At 43.1% G+C, this 20,197-nt stretch overlaps 1 protein-coding gene across 1 annotated transcript; it reads left to right on the plus strand.

The window, feature by feature from the left end:
- Window positions 1-301: 301 nt before the first annotated feature.
- On the plus strand, window positions 302-1,471 carry LOC308292261 (beta-1,4-galactosyltransferase 1-like; the record flags this gene model as incomplete). Its single annotated transcript, XM_080734576.1, has 1 exon — window positions 302-1,471. One exon carries the CDS (start codon window positions 302-304, stop codon window positions 1,469-1,471), a length of 1,170 nt encoding a protein of 389 aa, XP_080590702.1.
- Window positions 1,472-20,197: the final 18,726 nt, after the last annotated feature.

A 20,197-nucleotide genomic window follows, 5' to 3' on the forward strand; every position in this document is an offset into this window, starting at 1 on the left:
ACGTATTGGACACTGAAGGCCATTTCTAGCTTTGTCTTGCCTTGCTTATATAATCCTTTCGTCATTTCCCAAACATTCTAATCTTTATAAGCCATTGCGCAGCCGAATTGTATCGTTGCTTATGTCTCTGGCTAATTACTTATTTATTCTGAAAGAGAATATTTAAGTTTGCTTAAGTTGAGTTAAATATCCAACTGGATAAGGACAGCTTGATACAGAGTCCCCTAAACTTAGAAGAATAGCCTGCATTTGAGAAGGACCCAAAGACGCTCCCATCTTTCCTGAACACCCGGTGGCCAGGATGAGAAGAGAATGCTCAGGGGCCAATGATCCGGGAAAGTCGGTGACTGCGGATGCTCACACAGTCAAACAACAGAGGAGAACAGAGGATGTAGACTATGAGAATGTAGAGGATACGGACAACAGCTCTCTGACCTCCTTGGCCAGCTCCGCCACCTCTCAGGGCGGTGGTCTGGGAACCGACCACAAGAAGAGCCTCCCTCTGTCCGGCCGCAGAGGAGCCGCTCTGTTTAAACTGAAAGGGCTGCTGTTTTGTCTCGTGGTGATAGCGTTGCTGTTTTGTGTCGTGGTGATAGCGTTGCAGGTTTATCTGCTACCCCTTGCAGCAGCAGACCTACCTCCTGGAGCAAAACAAAGATGCCCTGAAACATCTCCGCTGCTAGTCGGTCCCTTGGTGGTCGATCTCGGCTCCAGCGTGAGCCTCGAGCAGACTGCTCGGGACAACCCCGAGCTGGAGCCCGGCGGTCGCTATCAACCGAAAGACTGTGTTGCCTTGCAGAAGGTGGCCGTGATCATTCCCTTCAGGGCCAGGGAGGAGCACCTCCAGCAGTGGCTTCGCTTCCTCCACCCCGTGCTCCAACGCCAGCAGCGGAGTTATGGCGTCTATGTGGTGCACCAGCACGGAGACGGGACCTTCAACAGGGCCAAGCTGTTGAACGCCGGATACGCCGAGGCTCTGAAGGACATGGATTATGACTGTTTCGTTTTCAGTGATGTGGACCTGATCCCCCTGGACGACCACAACATCTACGGCTGCTTCGGTCAGCCGAGACACCTGGCTGTCGCGGTTGAGAAATTGAACTTCGACTTGCCATATCCTGAATACATGGGAGGTGTATGTTCCGTGAGCAAAGTGGACTTTGTGACTGTCAATGGTTTCTCCAATGGCTTTTTCGGATGGGGAGCAGAGGATGACGACTTTTATAAGAGGCTTGTAATTAAAGGCATGCACGTTTCTCGTCCTAGCAGAGAGGTGGGTAAATACAGGAATATCCCTCATGGGAAGGACAAAGGCAACCCGGACAATTGGAAACACAATTGGGGCCTTCTCGCTCACACCAGATTGAGAATGGCGACAGACGGCCTCAGCTCTCTGTCCTACAAGCTGGTGAATACAACCAGAGAACCGCTGTACACCAATGTCACCGTGGACATCGGCACGTGGCCATAGATCAGAGATGGGGACCCGAGTTGAAGACTCGTACTTGAGCACTATAATGAATGACAAGCCCGACAAATATTGGCCTTTCCTTCTCCTTTCTTTCTTTCTTTCTTTCTTTCCTTCTCGGTGCGCGTCTGAGCGCCGCTGCGCACGGACAGAGGTGACGCGTTTTTTTTTCCCAACGAACCTAAGCGCAACGGTGGGGGCCAGTGGAGCGCATCAGCTGCAGCTAAATATCTAATTAACCCCTCGTAACTTATTGTTCAAAGCATTAACGTGAGGTTACGCCACCATGCCCAGTAGCCCTACTGTTGCACTGCTAGAGGATTATTAAATGCTTTATTTTTGTATCTGTCGCGCTCGCGCGTAGTGCGTCTTTGGGTATGTTTCCAAAAGAGAAGATCTATAAGCTCTGAACGCGCCATGACACAGTGGATTAATAGCTTGCAACTCTGATTTTTTGGGTAGGCAATGCACACGTGTTAGACTATAAGCCATCTAGTTGGTTTTGAGAGGCTTATAGGCTAAACAATAAACTATTAGTTCATAAATAGGTTGTCCGAACTTAAAATTGTCACTTAGTTGTCGCGATACAGCTCTGTTTTGGACCATTGCACAAAGGATAATGATGAAAACTTTGCAAATGGGACATACATATGCGTTTTCAGTGGAGAAATGGAAAGCCCACCTACCTGCTACCCCTTAACAGCCACGTGAGTACATTGTCTTACCTTTCCTGAAACTAACCTAAAGCCATAATACAAGGCTACTGTAACTGTATTAATTTTATTATGGGGATGTCCATGCATGGTGCATAGGACATTGCGCTTATTTGATGATTTATTCCCAAACTGGGTCTGGCTGTGTCAGCCTATTCTGTGCTTACAGCTGCGCAAAGGAGCCCACGTGAATGTAGTCTACTATTCTGATAAACATTAATTCTGTGCATTTTCCATTTCGGGTTGTGTGTGTGGGATTGTGTCTGTGTGTGTCACGTCAGTCAGTGTGTGTAGAACTCAGTGCGTTCGCAACAGAAAGCAGACAGCTGAATGCTCTGGCCAATCAGGGGCATACCCAGCTAACAAGGCTCCGCCGCTGATGACGTGACGCTGGTATTTTAAGAGCGGGTCCACGCCGTGCGGGAAACGCAGACGCTCAGCTCTCCTCACGCCGATCAATCCCGCTATCTAGAATTCCTTAGCGTGACGATTTTGAGTGGCGTATAGCAATAGTGTAACGACGACCTCACGTCCTCACGCAACGCCACCCTTAAAGCCATAGGATATTCTCTCTCTCTATCTCTCTCATTGTAGGCCTACAGCACTTTTGTAATTTCTTTATTTTTTGCCATTATTATGCCAATATTATTATATTGGTGTTATTTACTGTTTCAAACAAAACAAGATGACTTCGGTAATAATACTGATTCAATTCCAATGAAAACTGTCTTCTAAATAAAGTTATTTTATTTTTATTTATTTATGTTTTTCCTTATTTATTTATTTTTTCATTATTGTGCTGTTGCTATTTTATTTATTCATTAGGCTTGCATTGTCAAATTGTATTTTGTAGGGTTTTAATGTTTACAACTTTTTTATTCATCACGGAATCCACAGACCGGAAGTGGTCACCGTGCTATCGGTGCCTTTCCGTGTCGTATCTTTTCTTCTCGGTCAAAGAGAAAACGCGAGTATGGGACCACAGGACCATGCATTGGATAGATACATGTTGAATTTTATACTTAATTCTTCTACTCCTGGAAATGTAATTCATTTGAAACGGTGAGTGTATATGTGGGGAAGTGTGGTCTGTGTAGTAAGTCTAAATGTCCGTGTGTGAGACCTTCCTTTGTTTGCCTATTTGTAGCTTGTTAGCTACATAGCATGGTAGCCTCATCGTAAACATTCTCTTATTTTCATTTGCGGTATTATTGCGTCGTGGTGCAGTGCTTGAAATCATACCCATTCAGTCATAACATACTAATGTGTGTTTGATAGATTGGTAAACAGATCTACGTTTTGTATATATATATATTTTGTGAGAGAGAGAGAGAGTGTGTGTGTGTGTGTGTGTGTGTGTGTGTGTGTGTGTGTGTGTGTGTGTGTGTGTGTGTGGCTAATGGGCTAATGTTAGCAATGTTTGCGTCAAGCACTAGGAGCCATCCCTTTGTTGTTGTTTTGTTTTTGTTTTTGTCAGCAGACAAAAAAGCTGCTTATTTTATTAATGATTCCCTATTTATGTGTGTATTCATATCTGACCTGCACATGTAAAGATAGCCAGTGGTTCTCAAAGCAGATTACAGGGACCCTTAGGGTTCATTTGGTTCCATTTACACTGGCAGACCACAAATCATCTCTGTGTGTAGGTAAACCTCTATCTGTAGCCTTAAAATGTCTTGTCTAATGTTCCCCATCTGGCTATTTTTGCTTTTCAATTTATTTTTTAAATGTGTTGAGTATGAGAGTGTAAAATTCCACCACCAAGCCCAAATACTCTATTTTTATTAAATCATTTACCCAAACAGAAGACCTACAAGCTCTGCAGATGGGCTATTTTCACTACTTATGGATGGACCCTAACATGTCTGTAACTCTGAGAGTGTACAAATGGAACCAAATTGACCCTTACAAGTCTGTAACTCAGAGTGTACTTATGAAACCAAATGTACCTTTACAGGTCTGTAACTCTCTGAGTGTAAAATGGACCCTGCTTTGAGATTGTAGATCAGCTTTTTTGGCTTGGAGATTACTGTAATTTGGGAAAAGAAATGTATTGAAATGCATTTATTCAATTATTGACACTCTCTCTCTGTTCATCATCCTCCTGCCGGAAGATCCGGTCCCCACACCAAGCTGAAAACCTTCCTGCATAAAGTCCTGCATCCATCTCCCTGGCCAGCAATGGACCACACCGAACCACATGCCCCCTATTCAGACCACCCTCATCCCGAGACACGGCCACGCGACATAGTTGGACCTCCCAACGCCATACGAAAGAAGCACAGCACAGCCCAGGATACCACAGTCGCTCAGTCCCCATGCCCACCTACTTCATCCATTTGGTTCCATGTGTACACTCTCAGAGTTACAGACCTGTTAGGGTCCATTTGATTCCATTTGCACACTGTCAGAGTTAGGAAGAGTGTTTTCTGCTGGTGTTTCAGTCCGAGTGTATCAAAGGGTGCGTTCGGAAATGCGCACCGGGTGTGTGCTCAGTGTAGTGGATGCCTAAACCTAACCCTAATCCTAACCCTAACCTCAGTAAAACTATGCCTAACCCTAACCCTAACCTCAGTAAATCTATGCCTAAACCTAACCCTAACCAGAACCGGTGCGCATTTCCGAACGCACCCTTTGTGTCCAATGCCAGCTCTGATGGTACTGTAATTCATTTTTAGGGTTGACAGCATGCACACAATCTGTCAATAGAAAGACTAAATACTTTTAATGTTTACAATGTCATCCGATATACATGTGGTAATGTTATTATATGTTGTACCTCTTCAGTGCCACAGTACAGTTTAAACTATTATAGAAAGTTACATGTGTATTGAGCTTGGATATTGGCTATGTTTACACCTTTCTGTTTTTAGCATACAGGATAAATGATTAACCTTTCCCAAAATAATATATAGCAGAGCCTTTAGGATATCAAAATGTACTGTTAACCCACCCATACTTTGTTTAAATTCTTTTCAGGCAGGTTTACCAGTTGTCAATGATATAAAGATGGCAACCTTTGTGTAATGTGATTGCTTGAAGTTTTTATTGGAGGTTTTGCAAGGGCTTATTTTCATTGATATCATTCTCTAACTCAGTGGTTCTCTCTGGTTCCCTTAATGTGCAACATTGTTTTCTCACTCAACACTGCAGAGGGTATCTGCACATTTCTAAAGTGACAATTGAAGGACTTTTTAATTTAAAATGACAAATTAAACATAAGCCAAATTGTCAAAATTAGAGGCAGAAATTGTGAAAATAGCCGATCTACATGCTTGTGAGCATGCAGATTGTGAGCATGTAGATCTGCTATTTTCACAATAGAACTATGTTCTACAAAATGTAATGTCTCAACTCTTAGTGCTCGTCAGGGTAGGGGGTCCCCAGTTAAAATATGATTATTTTGGGGGTCATGGCCAGAAAAGGTTGAGGACCACTGCTCTAACTCATTAAATTGAATGACAGACAGTACACAGTACTATGCAGTAAAGCACTTGTAAACAAAAGAACAAAAGAGATTTACATCAGTACAACTGATATCATCCTGCCTTGTACATAATTGTGATTGCTTGTTGCTTGTGTACATTTAAATAAAAATGAAGAAAACGAAGTTAATGTCTGTGCCTCAACTGATTGTATAAATACTGTATGGGTGAAGGGAGGGGAGGAGGGTACATAATATGGGGGGGGGGGGGGGCATAATGATGTTGCTATACGACGGTGTCACGCTATTCGCTCGCTATCGCCGCACGCCGGGCTCCGCCGGAGTGACGTCGTTTGGAGGCTTGGCGTAAGGCTTGGCGTGCGCTGATCAAGGACGTGACGTCAGCGCAGCGTAACACGCCTGGCGAACGACACGCTAATGGCGATCGCGAGGCGGCGTGACGCCGTTCTCACGTCAGAAATATCGGGAAAATTGTTAGCTGGGTAGTTCCGCCGATTTAAAACAAATCCAATACGGAACTAAAACTTCCTATGTTTGGCCGCTAGTTGCGCTGTTTTCCCCCCTCGATGTACCAAAAAGAATGTGTCTACATTGGACCCCATTCGTTTTCCCCTTTGATTTTCTAACCTTAATACACGTTGTCATAAATACTTTATGGTTCCTGTCGCTAGTGAAAAACTCCCTTTCAATCACCATGATATGCGTTTTGTGCAAATATGGTCCCATTTACCCAGTTCAATCCCGGGCTCCCACCAGAGTTAGTGTCGAAGTGTCCTTGAGCAAGACACCGAACCCCTAACAGGCTCTATAGGCACGGCAGCCATATTGGCTTATTATGGCATATTGTTCAATTTAGTGTGGCCCACCTGTGGGTCCCGGGACCCATTACATTGAAAACCTAGCAACATCACTGCAGTTATGGTTGACATCAATACAACCATGTCGAGCGTCTCTTCACAGTCGCCACTCACCAGCCAACACAGAGAGGAGGTTGAATGAACTGAAAGAAGCGCTCCCCAAAACAAATCTGTCGAGAGCTGAATGATTGTATGAAACAGGCAGATGCAGTCAATGTTGGTATTAGTGCTTATTGTAGTTCCACCATTCTAAAGTTAAATAAAGAGTCTGAGTTAAAATGGAGATGAGCAGTGTTTCGGATATATTTCATGCATGCATGCAGCCGAGGTATTACTGGAAAAATTTACCAAAAAATTTGCATTTTCCTGATTTTGTTTCAGGGTTAGAAATTTGGAAAAATTAACCAATATTAGTTTCTTGCTCTAAAAAAAAATCTAAAAAATTTGATTTTCCATTCCTTCCCAAAATATCAAATTATACTAAGATCCTCCAGACCCCCTGCCCCCTCCATTATTCAATGAATATTGATTAAATAAAAATTAATAGGTATTCATGAAGTTAGTTTGCGTTATCAACAAACAATAAAGTGCACTAACCTGAAATGAACAAATCTGATCAGTTGCCTTGGTCCAGTGGTAGGGTACAGGTCTCATAACCAAGAGATAGCGAGTTAAATCCCCGCTGGCTGCCTATGTCAAATACTAACAGCGCTAGAATAGATTATAAATTCGAACAGTTGCCGTGGTCCAGTGGTAGGGAACAGGTCTCATAACCAAGAAATTGTGATTTTAAACCCTGCTGGCTGCCATCATTTTTCACTACTTTCGCCGGCCGCTAACGGCTAAATGTAGCCGTTTAAATGACATTGAAACAACGTCTGGTTTATGTGTAGACGTTGAAAAAACTTGCCATTTTAGCCCTCTCAAAGACCGTTTTTAGCCTAAACGTCCGGTGACGGCTAAATTGCCATTTAAACGCGTTTTAGACCTCAAATTGCTCAGTGGGGATTCATCGCTCTTTGATGTGAGCTGGATCTCTGGAATCCGTTCCTTTAAAGAGCCGTTCAAAAGATTGTCTAATTTTAGTTACTAGTTACTTTGTATATCTGGATTATAATTACAAATAACTTCAACCCTAGACATATAGGTACATACCTGCCAGTTGAAAATAGCAGATATACAAGCTCACAAGTAGATCTGCTATTTTCAAATGATCTTCTTACATTTTACTCATCACCTGCATTCTGCATAATGAGTACTTGAGCAATATGTAATATTGCGATTATACAACTGTTGCCTCCTAAGCCTGATCTCACTATTACGCAATTATTGCGCAATAGCTCGCAGCCGACACGTAATGGTACGTAATAGGTGATTAAAAACAAAATAAATGATAATGATAAAAAAAAAAATATCTGCATACCATTTATATCACCAGATCGGCTTACCCAAACCTATCGCTATACCTGATCCCATTGCGCAAGAGAGGAGGAGCGCTGAGGGGGGGATGGTAGCATTCCTCTCATTCAGTTGCTGTGTATACGCAGCCACTAGCTTAGCCACATTGCGGAGCCGATCGAAACCAAACAAGCATGGGCTGGAATCTACATACGGAGATTATTAATTGTGCCCACATTGACGTGCACGAAACGCGCACGCGAAGCGTCCCGGGGGGGGGGGGAAGCCTCCGCCAAAACCCCCACTATATTCCAATGGGGAGCGAGACACTTTGCTGGTGAGTAAACATTAGCCGACAAAAACAAAACAAAAACAGACACGTGGGATGTGAGGCTGTGCTGATGGCCTGAATGAATGAATGCACTCTAAGATCATAATACAATAATAAAAATTCCCGTCTCAGCTACAGAGAAGCCATTCTGGCGGGGACTATGAAAGAGTAAAAAAAACACGTCAACTTCCTTTCATTGTAATTAAGATATACAATAGGAATTTGCTATCATTTAGCGACTATGTCCCTGAACTTCACATGAAAACTGCTAGCCTAGCCGCCTAGCATAGTGTGGGAAGAGAGACACGCTTACGCTCTTTCGTCCACAGCATGAACACACACTTAGGCACTGCAGGCACACTTAAAATTTCGTAGGAACTTTCTTTTCTAGTTATGTTGTTAAATTACAGTAAAATAACTACAAATGCAACATTTTACAAAATGGTCACTTTAAAATGGCAAAACAAAGCCAGCAAAAGATTTATAAAAAAAAAGAAATAGCATGGTAAAAACTGTTAAATCCATGAATTAAGAACAGTGCACCTATTAAACACATCACAAGGAAGATTTAAAAGCACATTTGGTCAGCAAAAAAGAAGAATTAAAAGCACAAAGGGCATCCAAAAAGAAACGTCTTAAGTCCCCTTTTAAAAGCGTCAACTGACTGTGGTGCTCTAACCCCCCGGCTCCACCGGGCGCGTCGAGCGTCGCGTCAACGTCAACGTTGGGAATGCTCCCGTTTTAATCAATGAAGGGTGGCTCCACTGCCGACGTCGACGTCCGCGTCGGACGCTCCCTTGACGGCGTCAAAACTAAAAAATCGCCCCGGTTCAATTTTTTGACGGCGTCCACAACGTCCAGTCATGTATAAAATATGAATAAATGCTTTGTGTATTAAATGCAGAGGAGCAGCTGAGCAAAAAGCCCGGTCCCCCATAGTACGTAAGTTAGTCTTTTTTCCTTTCAGTGAGTTCTTGTGACCAGAGCGGAGGGAGGTGTTGAAGTTACAATGGGTGTGTATGGGGAGAGGCCCTGGGCCTGGAGGGCCTGGATACATTTACATCAAATATCTAAATATTGGATCAAGCACATAAAAAAACTGTTCAGGGTGTTCATAAAAGCCTGATTAGACGATAAAATAATCTTTTTTTTAAGTGAAATATCCCTTTAATGGTAATACATACGGACTACAAGGCTACAGTCGGGGGGCCCTGAGGCGATACGTGTTGCTCGGAGCCGGAGGCACACGAGAAGCCTTTCAGCTGTTAGTCCCTTCCAGAGAGAGAGAAAGCAGAGCAATAATACCACCCAAGCCCCTAAAAAAAGCACTCTGCTCTTTCTCACAAGAACACAAAGCCGGGTCTGGCAGCACGGTAGGCTAAGTGACAAAATGAGCGTTAAATTGAGTTTATGAGCAGATCTTTCCATGCGTGTATTTTTCTCCCTCGCTGCGTTTTGTTCCACGAGGGCCTGCAGTGTTGCCTTGTGCCGCACGAAGCCTCGGTCCAAATGCAGTGGTGTAAAGTAACTAAGTACATTTACCTAAGTGCTTTACTTAAGTACAGTTTTGAGGTATTTCCAGTTTGCAGTACTTTTACCTTTACTCCACTACATCTCAGAGGCAAATATTGTACTTTTTTTTTTAAACAATATGTTTATTTTATTTTTTTATTTTTTTTAGAGGCACACAACAAATACAGATACATGACAATGAAAATGAAAATACAAACTGCAATAAAATAACTTGAATAACACTACACACAAGAAACAAAAACAAAAACATCAGCTTACAAAAATAAAAACAAATAAAAATGAGCACATATACGATTAACATTTACAGATTCCTAAGCCACAAGGCCGAACAAGTGCCTGCAGAGAGTGCAATTACCCCATCTGGATCTTGGGTTCCTACAAGCCAAAAGGGTTATCGCCCTTTCATGGAAAAAGACAGGGAAACCTAGCATCGCTCAGTGGTTTAGGGAACTGTCTTTGTGCCTTCCATTGGAAAGAATCACATACACCCTCAAAAACAAACAAGAGCTGTTTGAGAAAATATGGGGGAACTTTATTCAGTATATAAAGGGCAATGACCTTTCCCACTTAATGAAATATTGTACTTTTACTCCACTACAATTATTTGAAAACTTTAGCTTTGCATGATATAAATTATAATATGATAAAACATACATTAATCCATTTTATACCTAGGCAATTTGAAAATAGCCGATCTACAAGCTCACAACGCGTCGCATCGCGACGCGCTGTGAGCTTGTAGATCTGCTATTTTCAAACATTTAATTAGTACTTTTACTTTTGGTACTTTTACATTTTGATGCCAACACTTTCATACTTTTACTCAAGTACATTTAGAATTCTGGACTTTTACTTGTAACAGACAGTGCAGTATTGATACTTTTACTTAAGTACACAATGTGAGTACTTTTTCCACCTCTGTCCAAATGGAACGGCTCGCCCTGTGGTAGATAGGCTCTCTGGAGTCGCACGTGCACGTGCACGTGCACACGCACAGTGTGTTTCTCTTGACATTCTACTGAACCGTTCAAAATATTATGGAGCTGTATTTCTAAAGCCCCGTGCACAGTGAGTTTACCTTATAGTTAAGGGTTTGTGGCGGAAGTCTCTGAAATATAGCATGCAGGCTAAGGATATATAGGTTTGGTGTTTTGTGTGCTTATTGCCACGAGTAAAAACAAATGTTTTTGTGCTTTATTGAACACACAGTTCATTACATTACATTATTGGTGTCATATCATATCTGTGCAATATACCGGTGTCACACCCTGGCCTGTCTGCCCATCAGCTGTACACAGAGTACAGCAACTTGCAATGGGCCTGGTGTACAAGATACACTACACCACTATGATACCCATGTACCTGTCAAAATACTTTATAAACGGTAAGGACGTCCACAATTAGAACACCAGTGGCAGTGCCACAGATCACGTTCAACCCAGAGTCGACTCAAACAAAGGGTCAAACTCGTTCTTCTGCTATACAACCAAAATGTGGAACGCCCTAACGAAGGCCTTAAAGGAGTGTGGTTCCCCAGCATCCTTTAAAATCGCCCTGAAAAACCACTTAAAGGCAGCAGCCATTCGCAACTGGCAATAACAAACCTAGCCCAGCCTCCCCTGACCCCTCTTTGTATTTACCTACTGTATATTTTTTGGCACTGTTTAATTTATTTTTAATTACTTATTTTTTTACTATATCTACTGCATAGTACTTACTGTGTTCTATCCGTCTGTCATTCAATGTTATATGAGATACTTCAATGGTTTCCTGTGTAAATAAGCAAAGTGCTTTCCTAGGATCTCCTTTTAGTTGACCTTGTACCAGTGAACTGTACCATCATGAAACTGTACCTTTTTCAAAGCAAACTTCTAATAAAGTCTTCAATCAATCAATCAATCAATCAATCAATCAATCAATCAATCATCCTAGCAGACCGACAACAGCCAGACAGTGACCTCCACTGATTGAACTGCACAGCAGGAGTCCACACATGTAGCTGTGAGCGTAAGTTCAATAATGGACTCTTACAGGTCTGTATCTCTGAGAGAGTGCAAATGGAGTTATGTTGGGCCTCAGGCCACACACGTGCACACATAGACATCAAAGGGGGCTTGAGCCCTAACCCTGCCTTTTTAACCAAGTGCCCTCTCCAGACCATCAATGCAGTTTTTACTATGGTGAACGAAATGCAACTGCCCTCTTTCCATGACATATCTGAAGGCAGCATTTAAGAGAATTGCCTTGTCCAAACTCTCATGAACCTGAATGCAGCATCTTATGTTGAAAGAATCTCCCTGTGTAGAAATCAATGCCGCTACACCACATATCCATGCATTGACTTGATCAGTTTACAGTTTACAGTTTAGGCATTTAGCAGACGCTTTTAATCCAAAGCGACTTACATTAAGCAGATAACATCACAATAATAAACAAGATAATATGTCAGTACATCATCAACAATATAACAAATGCAAATGGATATCTATCTAGAAAAAACACAATATAATCAAAGTTCTAAAAACCTAAAAACAAGAACAAATGCTAACTAGCTTCATGTATGGTCATTGATTTTTTCTGTAGTGCTAAGGGTTTAGGTGGATCATGCGTGTGGTATCACACACCGAAAATAGCCGACCTCCGAGCTCACAACGCGTCGCACTGCGGAGCGGACAACCACTTTACGTCATGTTGTAAAGCCAGAACTATCAAACCGGATTCAGTTTTAACCCAGAATATTCCCCTGCACCCAAGGACATACTTTTAGGGCCTACCTAATAAACTCCTCGATGCGGCGTAGTTTTGCTTTCGAAAAATGTGTTTGCTATCTGCATCTTTTAGTCCAACTCGTAGCGACTGGCAAGACTACACTAGGCTACTCAAGCATTTTAATAGGGATTGGGGAAACAAACGGGGGGAACCAAATCAAAGCGACGCCGCTTCTTCAAGTTTTTTCCGCTTTTTAGGCGGAAACTAAACGGTCTGTTGTGAACGAACACCAGGCTTTCTCCCAGAAATGTCTCATACAGCAGTACTGACTCCACTGTGAGGGTCCATGTCTCATACAGCAGTACTGACTCCACTGTGAGGGTCCATGTCTCATACAGCAGTACTGACTCCACTGTGAGGGTCCATGTCTCATACAGCAGTACTGACTCCACTGTGTGCGTCCATGTCTCGGCCCCTATACAGCAGTACTGGGAGGGACCATGTCTCGGCCCCTATACAGCAGTACTGGGAGGGTCCATGTCTCGGCCCCTATACAGCAGTGCTGGGCGGCATGTAATGAAGGCTAGGTAGGCCATGCCTTCCCAAATGCTATTGTGTGTCATTTTTTGAAGCGGTGAAAGGAAAGCCGCTTCCAAGGAGTGGCTTTGTCTGTCCCGTACATGTGTTTTCGAGGATTCCCATAGATTCTCAAGGAGTGGCTTTGTCTGTCCCGTACATGTGTTTTCGAGGATTCCCATAGATTCTCAAGGAGTGGCTTTGTCTGTCCCGTACATGTCCCGTACATGTCCCGTTGCCTGGCGTTGCCAGCCTCTATCACACACTTCGTTTTGGGAAGAGAGTCTGGGATTTCAGGAAGAGCTTTCATTTCTACGTCATTGCCCCAAACCACGTGCCCCAAGCCTACAGAAACCACGTGCCCCAAGCCTACAGAAACCACGTGCCCCAAGCATACAACCCTGATTGGCCAACCCTTGAAGCTGGTTGAGGAAATATAATCTCAATCGATAGGTGCCAGACCATACTACAACACCACTACCGCCAGGGGGTGGTGTTGTGTTCGGTCTGGTTTATTAACCAGGCAACATGTCCCGTGCATGCAGAATTGAGGATTGGTCAAGCTTCACAGACAATTTGGCCCTCCTGACAAAATCATTCATTCATTCAGAAATAGAACAGATTTCATAGCTCTAGTACACATAGAATAAAGATTCACCGCTTCACTTCGAACCGAGGTTTGATTTTTCTCATTAGTATACAGTACATGCGCAGCATTATATAGACGTATTTCTTCTTTACCAACATTTGAGACTGCATGTGCCTGTTTCATGTAATCTTCCCCAACGCTCACCCCTGGTTTCAGTTCATTCGTACCTCGTCTTGTTGGCTGGCGAGACGTACGGTACACTGAATCTCGTCGCGGGACAGATCAGAAATTAGGCTTGATCATGGGCTGCAGCTGCTGTGATCATAGAGCGCTCGCTCCGTTCTCAGTGGAGGAAAAAAGTACTCTGATTATTTACTTAAGTAAAAGTATCAGTATTGCATTATAGAAACCAGGCCTGGAATTTCGTCATTTTAGGGGCAAGGTCACTTGGCCTTTAGTGTTGTAAATTTCTTCAGGGCACGAGGCCAAATGCCAGGGCAGGAAGGCCATCAAATAAGAAAAGATCTTATTCCATTGAAAGAATTAATTGTAGTGAAATAAATAATAGTGACATATATCCATGCTAATTGCTATGCCCTGCACCAATCAAAGTCACTGGATTGGTTTAAAGATGGGGACTCTGGGGAGTTATGAATTCAGAATCTCAACACTCTGGTGTCTACATAACAAGAAAGAGACACTGGTGTCTACTGTCTACATATTGACCAGAAAGAGACAAGAGGAGAAAGTGATACAGTCAGCTGGGGCATCAAGGCCACTGTGGCCTCAGGTCATGCTATTGTTTTTAGGGGCACAAGGCCAAACTGAGGGGCAACGGCGGCCATGGCCTTCATGGCCTCCATGAAATTCCCAACACTCTGTTACAAGTAAAAGTCCGGAATTCAAAATGTACTTGAGTCAAAGCACGAAAGTCAAAATACACAAAATATACGTAAAAAAAGTAAAAGTACAATATGAAAATAGTAGATCTACAATGCGTCGCGCTGCAACGTGTTGTGAGCTTGTGTCCCCTCGCTCAAGCAAAGTACAAATACCTCAAAATTGTACAGGTACATTACTTAAATAAAGTAAATGTACTTAGTTACTTTACACCACTTTCCATTCTTATGACAGCGACTGTAGGTGTAGTTTTAGTGCTTTAGTTAAAAAAAACAGCCTCGCCAAACGTTTGGCTCACCCGCCGCCGGACTCCACTGCAGCTACGAACAGATGCCTCTTGAGTTCGTCTCATCTTGAGTTCGTCTGATTTCCACACTCTCCTCATCCCACGCACTATAGGGGTACAAGGGGTACTTGGACAGCAGGGACATGCTGGGCCCCTGATTCAGCCCGTGAAAAAGAGTTGGAGAGGTCCTCGTAGCGCGCTATAGAGAGAGATCTCTCTCCATAGCGCTGCTGCTACTCAAAGATTTGCCATTTCAGATCATGACAAGTGACAAGCCAGTGGGCCAATTACTGTACATGAGTTATATTTCGTCGTTGTCGGGTGGAAACCTTGTATGTCCAAAACCGTTTGTTTTGTATTTATCATTTTAATAATGATTTAAACTAGTGAAAACAGCCGATCTACAAGCACACAACGCCTCGCACCGCGAGGCGTTGTGTGCTTGTAGATCGGCTGTTTTCACTACTTTTGTGCGACAGCCTTGTATGATGAAGCAGGGCTTTGCTTTGCGAAAAAAAATTACAAATTTGAAACTTGGAGATACGAGGTTTTCTGCCCGACATTTCTTTTTTTTTTTTTTTTCTCTAATGGCCGGCCTGGACCGGCCGGGAATGAACCAGCCGTTCGGGAGTTGTCCCGCTATTCCCAATGGCCAGCACGTCCCTGCAAGGTGTACTTGGACAGTAATATCCCGAGGGGAGCTTTTGAGCATGCCTCGGGCATGCCTGAATTCGTCGCGCTATTGCTGTTAGAGATGCACCAATAATGGAAATTCTTGGCCGATACCGATGTTTCAAATAACAATTTAGCCGATACTGATACCGATATTTCTTTATTTGGTTTTTGGTGCTATTATTTCCCATTTGGGCCAGGGAAACAAATAAATCAACATTATGAAAATTACTGTTCATAATCTACTCTGTTGGTATAGGCTGCAAATAAACAACACGCCAACATAGCCGCCGCAAAATGTATGCTATCAACAACAGATGAATATGGGCTACTGCCATCGGTTAAAGGGCCACTTCACCTCTGGGACAACCTGATCTTATTTTATTGTTGTTTGGGACACGAGCAACACAATCCTGAGTTATTTTTTGTGTTCAATCTGTTTTTTTTAGATATTTTAGTATTTCAGCATGACTAGTGATGCATTTTGCATCATCAGTGATGCGTTTTGCATCATATGATGCAAAACGCATCACTAGTACATGCTGAAATACTAAAATATCTAAAAAAAAAACAGATTGAACACAAAAAATAACTCAGGATTGTGTTGATCGTGTCCCAAACAACAATAAAATAAGATTGGGTTGTACCAGAGGTGAAGTGGCCCTTTAATGTCTGCTTTATTTGCCGATACCGATATTGAGAGATAAACGGCAAACACCGGCCGATACCGATGTGTGACCGATTTATTGGTGCATTCCCAACTGCTGTGTTCTTGTGCTATTTCGTTAACGTTTGTTGCGACCGCCAGGTTGCAGTTACTATCAAAACCTCCATTTGCTGTCAGTCAGTCAGTCAGTCCTTCCGTCAGTCAGTCTGTCAGCCAGTCACATGTCACACGTCACACTTTTGCCCTTCTCATATCTCCGCAAACCGTTGCCCCGATCCATGCCAAATTTTGCACACACACTCCTTGCCTGCCAAACCGCAACCTCCACCCCTCCTCCATCAATTCTCACATGGCCCTCTTCAAGCGCCACCATGAGGCCGATTCTTGCAAAACGCATTTTTGGACACTGATCCTACAAATTTTGCCCTAAAATCATGCAAATCGGTACACTCATGTCTTCAACATGGATTTGTCCCATATAGCGCCATCATCAGGACGATTTTTTCAAACACATTTTTGGACACTGCTCCTACAGATTTTACCCTAAAATCACGCAAACCGGTACAGAGTGTGTCTACACTCATGTCATCACCATGGATCTGTCCCATATAGCGCCACCATCAGGACGATTTTTTCAAACACTTTTTTGGACACTGCTCCTACACATGCTCTCACACATTTTGCTCTCAAATCACGTTGCGACCGGACGGTCTCTAATCTCCCGATTAGGGAGTCTTACTGGTTATGGAGCAATTTGTGTTTGGAGGTTCGATGTGTTGTGGAAACCATGGCTGATTTCTGAGCACCAGCCCTCCTATTCTGTCCTGTTCTGGGGTGATTCGATGTGAGTGTGTGTGAGTGAGTGAGTGTGCGTATGTTGATCAGTACAGTACTCGCTGTCTACTGTGAGCACTGGCATTGCTGCGAGTGTGGAATGAGAATGATGCAGTGGCGTCAGTTCAGAAAAAAATCTAAGGTATGGCAACATGACCGGTGTCTTGCACGCGCGCCTTCGCCCGCGTGCAAGACACCAGTCACGTTGCCATACCTTAGCAACAGGCATGATACATTTACAGTATTTTAAGAAGTACATTCTATTCCCCCCCCCCCCCCCCCCCCCCCCCCCCCGTTTTCTACAGTTTATTGGGCTGGATATGGCAGCATGGAACGGTTGTTCAAGTGCAGCTAAACTTGACATGTTAGTAAACGTGCCACAATTAACAATAATGTATTGCACCTGTGCAGCTGACCTGCGGAACCTGGTGATGTACCATTTTGTCAAAATGGGGAGAATAAAAGTGTGGAGAATATAATGATATCTTGTTAAAGTGTCCATTTTGTAACATTTTGCATTTGTAGTTATTTTACTGTAATTTAACAACATAATAACCAGCACAGATATAGACAAAGAGACATTCATGGATTTATATTTAAAAGTAACTTTTATTTCCCCCCTGGACCCAGGGTATGGCAGCTGCATACCCCTGCCATACCCAATTGACGCCCCTGGGCGTTGCTGCGAGTGTGGAATGAGAATGATGCTCCCCTCCCATGGTATTAAAACCCATTCAGAACGGGTACATATTATTGTGTATCATTATTTTATGCTTTAACCATTGAAAAATAGCAGATATACAAGCTCGCAGCGCGGCACTCGATCTGCTATTTTTGAAACATCGTGAAAATTTGAATTTTGACCCGATTCTATAAGTGTCTTTTGAATCCTAAGATTAAAAAAAAAAGAAAAAAACGATATGTTTCTATGTCAGTAATCTGGCAAGCCATCGTCAAACTGAGCTCCATTTTCACTTAAATGGAGCTCAGTTAGTCTGTTCTTGAGAGACTACTATGTCAGTGGTTCTCAAACCTTTTCATGTGAAGGACCCCCGAAATGATATTTATTTGGCCACGGACCCCTATCTCAAAATATTCAGTTCCAGGGACCACCCAGAAGCAAAATTTTAGTTACAAACGTTCGCTTTGAAAAATACATATATTCAAAGATTTGCAAACATTTTCACAACTTTTTCAAAAATAGCAGATCTACAAGCTCGCAGCGCGGCACTCTGTGCCGCGCTGTGAGCTTGTATATCTGCTATTTTTCACTGGTTAAAGCATTCAATAATTCTAGGCCCTAAATGGTATTAATTCAAAGGCACGCTGATTGAAATGCGCCAGAGCCGCGGAAGGCACAAAAGATATTCATTGGCCCCAGAAAACGCCAACAAAAGATGATTTTTTTTTGATGACTCATCACTTTTCATCACTAAACCATCATTTTCTCGGGCCATTTTTAGCCCAAGGAATGTTTTTTGTGCAAAACATTTGCACAAAAAATTTGCACAAAAAAGACAATGATAGTCTATTAGACTATCATTGTCTAATCTAAGCTTTAGAGTAGACTCCTAAAAAACTTTCACTTTTACACCAATTGTTAGACTAGTGCTCAGTGGCAGAGTTCTGAAGATGTGCTGAACGAGAGAGGAGAGGAGGGCGATTTAATTTAGCCTACATGACGATTTGCATAATGAGCGTACGAGAACACCAGGGACGTGCTGGCCATTGGGAAAAGCAGGACAACTCCCGAACGGCCGGTTCATTCCCGGCCGGTCCAGGCCGGCCATTTGGAAAATAAAATAAAAAATAAAATGTCTTCGTTCCATTCTCGTATCTCCAAGTTTCAAATTTGTAGATTTTTTCGCAAATAAGGCCGTTGCACAAAAGTAGTGAAAACAGCAGATCTACAAGCACACAACGCCTCGCGGTGCGAGGCGTTGTGTGCTTGTAGATCGGCTGTTTTCACTAGTTTAAATCATTTTAAAAATGATAAATACAAAACAAACGGTTTTGGACATACAAGGTTTCAACCCGACAACAACGAAATATAACTCATGTACAGCAATTGGCCCACTGGCTTGTCCTTGTCATGATCTGAAATGGCAAATCTCTGAGTAGCAGCAGCGCTATAGAGATAGATCTCTCTCTATAGCGCTCAATGAGGGCCTCTCCAACTCTTTTTCCCGGGCTGAATCAGGGGCCCAGCACGTCCCTGGAGAACACCCACACTGTGTGTGAATAATGAACACAGGCCTCTACACAACAGCAGGGACGTGCAGAGCATGTTAGAGAGAGGCAGGGGCTTTTGGTGAAAAATATCGAAAATAGCAGACCTCTAAGCTCACAATGAGCTGGCAGGTCGGCTATTTTCGATGCTTGATTTCCACACAGAGAGGGCAATTCTTTCAACATAAGATGTTGCATTCAAGTTCAGGAGAGTTTGGACAAGGCAATTCTCTTGAATGCTGCCTTCAGGTATGGCACGGAAAGAGGGGTTTTTTGCATTTCTTTCACCATAGTGAACTGAAAACTGCATTCATGGTCTGGAGAGGGCACTTTTTACAGATGGATAAAAGGGCAGGGGCTCAAGCCCCCTTTGATGTCTATGCGTGGATTGCGTGCACGTGCCTGCACAACAGCTACACATTAAGCGTGCACGCGACGACGCAGACAGGCAGCGTGGTTGTGTTGTGCTCAGGGGTGTCGCACCATGTTCTGGGCCCTGCGTACAAGAATTCACTGCGTTATTTTGTGCTTTAAAGGTGATACACCATGCATTTAAAAAGTATTTATGTCATACTGTTTATGTCCCAAAAACGTTTTTCAAAAGGTTTGAGGCTAAATGACCACTCCTGAATAGAGAGCCTCTAATTTTTGAATGGCTCTCAGAGCATTTTCAGCTGCAGTACCATCTTTGGCCTGAACTGCGCCCCCCCCCCCCCCCCCCCCCCCCCTATTTTGAAGAAGAAATCTTTTGAAACAAAATAGTTTTTTTTTTCTTCAAAAACGGCCGTTTATGAAGTTATGAAGCAAATCTGGACAGCCTGTTTTGAGAACCCGTGGGATGCTTCAACCTCCACCTTCCCAAAACCAGAGAAAGACACAACGGTCTGAAATGGGACTTTGTGAGGATAGAAGAAGGTGCCAATGGGACCCCAAAAAAAGGTTTTAAAATAGGAAAAGTGAATTTTAACTATTGAAAAATAGCAGATATAC

Source organism: Nannobrachium achirus, assembly GCF_963921795.1.
Source record: "Nannobrachium achirus genome assembly, chromosome: 10".
In the NCBI taxonomy this organism is placed as follows: Eukaryota; Metazoa; Chordata; class Actinopteri; order Myctophiformes; family Myctophidae; genus Nannobrachium; species Nannobrachium achirus.